At 38.1% G+C, this 6,248-nt stretch overlaps 1 protein-coding gene across 2 annotated transcripts; it reads right to left on the bottom strand.

Moving 5' to 3' along the window:
- Positions 1-1,765: 1,765 nt before the first annotated feature.
- On the bottom strand, positions 1,766-5,423 carry LOC149213311 (pentatricopeptide repeat-containing protein At1g11290, chloroplastic-like). 2 transcript variants are annotated; one of them, XM_089391979.1, is made up of 2 exons: positions 4,307-5,423; positions 1,766-4,138 (listed from the first exon to the last, which is right to left on the bottom strand). In XM_089391979.1, the coding sequence occupies exons 1-2, from the start codon at positions 5,091-5,093 to the stop codon at positions 2,031-2,033; spliced, it is 2,895 nt and encodes a 964-aa protein (XP_089248105.1). In that variant the 5' UTR covers positions 5,094-5,423; the 3' UTR covers positions 1,766-2,030. The 2 variants fall into 2 exon arrangements, with proteins under 2 accessions (XP_089248105.1, XP_089248104.1); XM_089391978.1 differs by having other exon boundaries at positions 1,766-5,423.
- Positions 5,424-6,248: the final 825 nt, after the last annotated feature.

Genomic DNA, 6,248 nt, shown 5'->3' with positions numbered 1-6,248 from the left:
CTGTAAAATTGCTTCACAAATTGTTATAAAGTCAAGAAGAATCACACTACATAGAATTGCCCTAGATTCTTCAAGAGATGTTTCTTCGTCTTTTCCTCATGCTTCAAATCCCTGTCTTACTTTATCTCTTCTCCAACAATTAACTTAATCTATCCTTTGGGACAAAGGGTAGAGGTAACACTCCCCCTCCAATCTCATCCAAAGCTTTGCATCCTAAAACTTTACCTTTGAAGGCTTAAACAAAAGTGACTCTCACCTACCTCTACCCCTCCAATCTCATCCAAAGCTTTGCATCCTAAAACTTTATCTTTGAAGGCTTAAACAAAAGTGACTCTCACCTTGCTTGTTCCTCAGGCCAAATTCTTTTGCGCAAAAGACATATGATAGAGTTAACACTCCGCCTCCAAACTCCTCCAAACCTCTACCTTCTACAAGGATTAAACAAGAACTTCCACCCAGGAATGTAAAAGCTTATGGCATACCATAGTCTTTGACCAAATAAAGAGGCTTAAATTCTGTGATTTTAAACAGACCCATGACTTAAACGAACAACTTTGGATGGAAATCAGAGCTACATACTTAGCCATTTTTCTTTCTTCAAATGTTCCATTAGGACCGTAACTCCATAGACATAGGTTTTCTCTTTATAAAAAATGATAGCGTTTGTTTTAAATTTTTGTGCTTAGCAAAACTGTATATTGTCACTCCGAGACCTTTAATAGAGTCTATTGTAAAAGCTCTAAGAATTGGATCATTAGTCTCTTTATCTTTTTTTTGAGTTTGGCGTGCCTCTATATATATATATATATATATATATATATATATTCTCAACTCACTGACCTGAGATCAATCAAACAGTGTGCTCCTCTTAAGTATCAACCAAGAAGAAAACATGTTTGCAACCTCCATTTGACGCTCCAATGCAGTGCTTGTTTGAGGGTCTACTTTCTCCTCCTGCATAGTTACCTGAGATCAATCAAACAGTGTGCTCCTCTGAAGTATCAACCAAGAAGAAAACATGTTTGCAACCTCCATTTGACGCTCCAATGCAGTGCTTGTTTGAGGGTCTATCTTCGTCCCCTGCATAGTTAAGTTTCTAATTGGTCTAGTTAGGGTGCAAAACAACAGAATTTCGCTACCTAAATGGCCTTTTAGAAAAATATAGCATATGTGCAACATACAAACACCATCAAACATGATATTAAATACCACGAAAAGTATGGGGTTTTAATTATAAAGTCAATAAAAAGATTATCTGCATCAAAAATTGTGAAAGGCATGTTTTTGTATTGTTTCTAAGTAATCTGCCAAGAAAACCAACCAAAGTCAGGGATAAGAGAAAAGCAAAGAGGTCTATTAATCAATTTAACAGAGAAATTATATATATATATATTAGAGCAAATTACAAACTTTACTCAAAATATCTAGAAAGATCATTTAAATCTAAAGACAAGGCACTGCATAATGTAATATTACATTTCACTATGATTATAAAATACCAATGCAAATGTCTCTTCCATCTTCTCAGGTCATCATGTTCATTTTCCATTTCTGGTAGCGACCCTTTGATAGCAAGAAATTTTTTTATTTCAAAAAGGTAAAAAAACCTACAATACAGGTAGCAAGATCATTGTGTACAGACAAATGAGATAGCCGTATTACAGAATAACCATGTTAGGACCTTAAGCTAATACTCCAAAAATATAATTGCTTATATATAACTTTATCTCCTACAAATCCCATAACTTCATAAGAAAGTCCTGCATACAGAAAAAATCCGCCAGAAGGTACTATATATTCACTGCAATCAACTATACAGATTTACATAACATGAAATACAATATTATGTCAATTATTGACACAATTCCCTATTTGTGTGCTTGTTTATAGTTATGACTGAGCTTACCAACCTATCAAAAGATTCACCCAATACGGGTTAACACGTCTCTCTTTGTACAGATGTTGTACTCGCCTAACAAAGGTATGGCATGCACATATTAGCTGAAAAGCATAAACCTATTGCATCATCATCACCAGTGATCTCCACAAGAACAAAATCCATTCTTAAAATGGTGGAAACGGTTTGCATCCCTTACAATAATTTCTCGACCAACAATCTTAGAGATGAACTTAGTGGCATTATGGCAGTCGCTACACACACGGAGGTTTTTCATGATACGAATGGGGTTGCCTGGGCTTGTACTGATGATCCCAAAACTAATGGCTAGCTTCTCACTATGACTGCATAAAATGTTTTCCTTCATCTCCTCCTCCACATCGTGTAGCACGAGATTTGTGTTAGGCACATAACCTGCCTTCTTCATTTGCCCATACACGTTTTCCAACGTTGCATAAATTTTTTCAGATTGAGGATGGGTTCGGTCCTTGACGAGGAAGGCATGAACCTCTTTATTTACCTCAATAAAACTGCATCCTGGTTGCTTCTTCACTTCCCTTTCTTTCATCAGTGTCCTCAACTTTGCAACCTCTTGCCACCTACCTGCCTCGGCATATATGTTTGACAACAGTACATAATATCCAGCATTATTTGGTTCTAATTTGAAAAGATATTTTGCTGCTTGCTCTCCAAGCTCAATGTTGCCATGAATTCTGCAGGCTCCGAGCAAGGCTCCCCAAACATTACCCTGTGGCTCTAATGGCATCTTTTTGATAATGTCATATGCTTCATCTAGATGACCGGCACGCCCAAGAAGGTCAACCAAGCATGCGTAATGCTCCAGTTTAGGTGTAAGGCCATAATCCGACTTCATGCTTTCAAAGTATTGCCATCCCTGGTTGACTAATCCTGCATGAGAGCAGGCAGTCAAAACAGCAGTGAAGGTGATATGATCTGGCTTTGTGCCTCTCTGTTGCATTTTGGAAAAAAGAGCAAGAGCATCCTCACCATGACCATGAATTCCATAGGCTAAAATCATTGCATTCCATGAGACCGCATCTCGATTTGACACTTTGTCAAACACTTGTCGAGCAATTCCTATATGCCCACATCTAGCATACATTTCTACAAGTGCAGTGCCCACAGCAACATCGGATTCGAATCCACTTCTAATTGCATTACCATGGATCTGCTTACCGTGTTCTAGAGCCATTAAATCAGCACATGCAGGAAGAACAGTAGCCATGGTGATTGAGTTGGGTTTTATTTTCCTGACTTGCATTTCAATGAATAATGCCAAGGCTTCATGGGGATGTCCATTCTGGGAATAACCTGCAATCATTGCAGTCCCTGACACGACATTTTGTTTAGGCATTCTTTCAAATACTTTGTGGGCAATGTTAACATTCCCACATTTGGCATACATGTTTAAAAGCCCAGTTCCTACAACAACATCACATGCAAAACCCCTTCTTATTCCATAACCATGGATCTGCTTACCTTGTTCCAAAGCCAACAGATCTGCACATGCAAGGAGAACACTAACTATCGTAATTGAGTCAGGTTTTATTCCCTGGACTTGCATTTCATTGAAGAATGCAAAGGCTTCAACGGAATGGCCATTCTGGGCATAACCAGCAATGATTGCATTCCATGACACAACATTTTGTGTATGCATTCTTTCAAACAATTTGTGGGCAAAGTTAACAACCTTACATTTGGCATACAGGTCTACAAGTGCATTGCCAACGACAACATCAGATTCAAATCCACTTCTTAATGCGTAACCATGTATTTGCTTCCCTTGTTCCAGAGCCGTTAAATGGGCACATACAGACAGAACACTAACTATGGCAACTGAGTCAGGTTTTATTCCTTGGAGTTGCATTTCAATAAAGAATGCTAACGATTCATGGGGAAGGTCATTTTGGGAATACGCAGCAATTAGTGAAGTCCATGACACAACATTTTGTTGAGGCATTCTTTCAAACAATTTCTGAGCAATGTAAACATCCTGACATTTGGCATAGAGGTCTAAAAGTGCATTGCCAACAACAACATCAGATTCAAATCCATTTCTTATTGCATATCCGTGTATCTGTTTACCTTGTTTCAGATCCAATAAATGGGCACATGCAGACAGAACACTAACCGTGGTGACTAAGTTGGGTTTTATTCCCTGGACTTGCATTTCATTGAAGAATGCCAATGCTTTATGGGAATGGCCATCCTGGGAATACCCTGCAATGATTGCATTCCATGACACAACATCTCGTTTAGGCATTCTTTCAAAAAGTTTGTGGGCCACGCTGATATTCCCGCATTTTGCATACATGTTTACAAGCCCAGTACCCACAAGAACATCATTTTCAATTCCACTTCTTATTGCATAACCATGGATCTGCTTACCTTGTTCCAGAGCCAACAAATGGGCACACACAGGCAGAACACTAACAACGGGGATTGAACTGGGTTTTATTCCATGGACTTGCATTTCACCGAATAATGTCAATGCTTGATAGTGTAGTTCACTATGGCAATAACCAGCAATTATTGCATTCCATGACACCGCATCTCGTTTAGGCATTCTGTCGAACACTTCGCGTGCATTGTCTATATACCCGCAATTGGCATACATTGAGGTGAGTGCAGTACCCACAAAAACATCCGATTCAAAACCCCTTGCGATGATATCTTCATGAATCTTTATGCCTGCTTGAAAATTCGCTAGTTTGCCGCATGCATTGATTGCAGAAATAAATATCGACTTGTCGGGATCTATGCCTGCGCGTTGCATCTGATAATACATCCTCAGAGCTTTGTCCCAGAGACCGTTCTTTACATAACCTCTGATTGTGTCGTTCCATAACAGAGCAGTGCTTTGTTTCTGTTTGTGTATATACGTTTGTGTGAATTGGGCTTGGTCAGTATATGCATTGGCACATGCTGAAATTTCTCTCGCTTTCTTCACTTGATACCTACGCCGCTGATTAACTGCCGCAGCAACAACACTGGAGGTGGGAGCAGAACAACGACCATAGAAATAAAAATAAGGATGATAAGATTGCAGAATTGTTGTGGGATGGAAGGAATTTTCAATGGGAGATGGAGAGTTACGTAGGCATGGAGAAGAAGGCAGGAAATATAGGAACATATCCATCCTATCAGACAAGCCAGGGCAGATGAGGCCTACCATGACATTCCCATCCTTCACTCTAATTTTGCCGCATCAGTAACTTGTACATCCCTTTGTTGGAATGTTGATATCTGTACGGGACGATATGAATCTCACAGCCACACTACTTGAGCCAAAACTTGGCAAAGGTATCACAGGTCTGTTTTTGTTCATAATATCTGAACAGGATTAGCATGTTCATCCATGTATTTTCCTTTTCCATCCTCCCATGGGAAAGATATTCAAAAATTGGGAGTGACATGATTCGCCGAATATGAGTGGATATGATGCGTTCCATTGTTCACAGTGGGTTTTTGATAGGGGATCGTTCACGAGCAATTTTTTCTTTGTTAAATTCTATGGATAGGATAACAAAGATACCTCTCTCTTACTTTTAGGCACTCATTTTTGTTCTGTTTTCAAATTAAACTCTCAAGTTGATTTAAACATATAAAATTTTGGTGGTAACGCAGAAAAAGTTACACATTTTTTCGTATCATGTGCTCAATTTTAGCAAGAGCAGAAAGTATTATTTTTACTCAAAGGGTCCTAGATATATTCCTCACCTTCAATATATCTAGCCGCAAAAAACCTTAGTCCCTTGCCCAATATTTGGCATCTAATATTTATTAGTATATGTTATTTGGGAATGTTAGGATATATTTTTGATGTGATAGCTGTGACTAGAAAGTTTGATTTTGGATCTCACTTGATTATTTCTACATTTTTTTTAGTTGAACTGATGAGATATGTTTGGGGGTTTGAATTTTTTATGACTTGGATTCACAAGGGCTTGCCAACATGTTTCTTGTCATTTGTGCTACCACCCGTGGACAAATTATTTCTACATATTACCAATTCTTCATAGTTTGATATAATATATATGTAATATGTAGGAATAATCTAGGTAAGATCCAAGATCAAACCTTCTAGTTGTCACTATCACATCATAAGTATATCCGACATTCCACAAGTCAGGTATACCAATCACTTATTACTTAGCAAGATCTTAGATGTCATGAGATCTATTAGTTTTTTGGGTTCTCTCTCCTTACTCAAATTTATTTCATCCACTAACTTGACTATGTAAGGAGTATTCTCAAGTATTATCTGCGAAAGAAATAATACTTCATTATTTTGATATTTTTCTTAATTTTACTTTGAATTTTATATGGG

This window comes from Pinus tabuliformis, chromosome 1_1, assembly GCF_031772625.1.
Source record: "Pinus tabuliformis cultivar Carrire ecotype Pingquan chromosome 1_1, CPIR1, whole genome shotgun sequence".
NCBI lineage: Eukaryota > Viridiplantae > Streptophyta > Pinopsida > Pinales > Pinaceae > Pinus > Pinus tabuliformis.
Note: the sequence above shows the minus strand (reverse complement) of the source record. Positions and strands in the feature narration are given on the sequence as shown.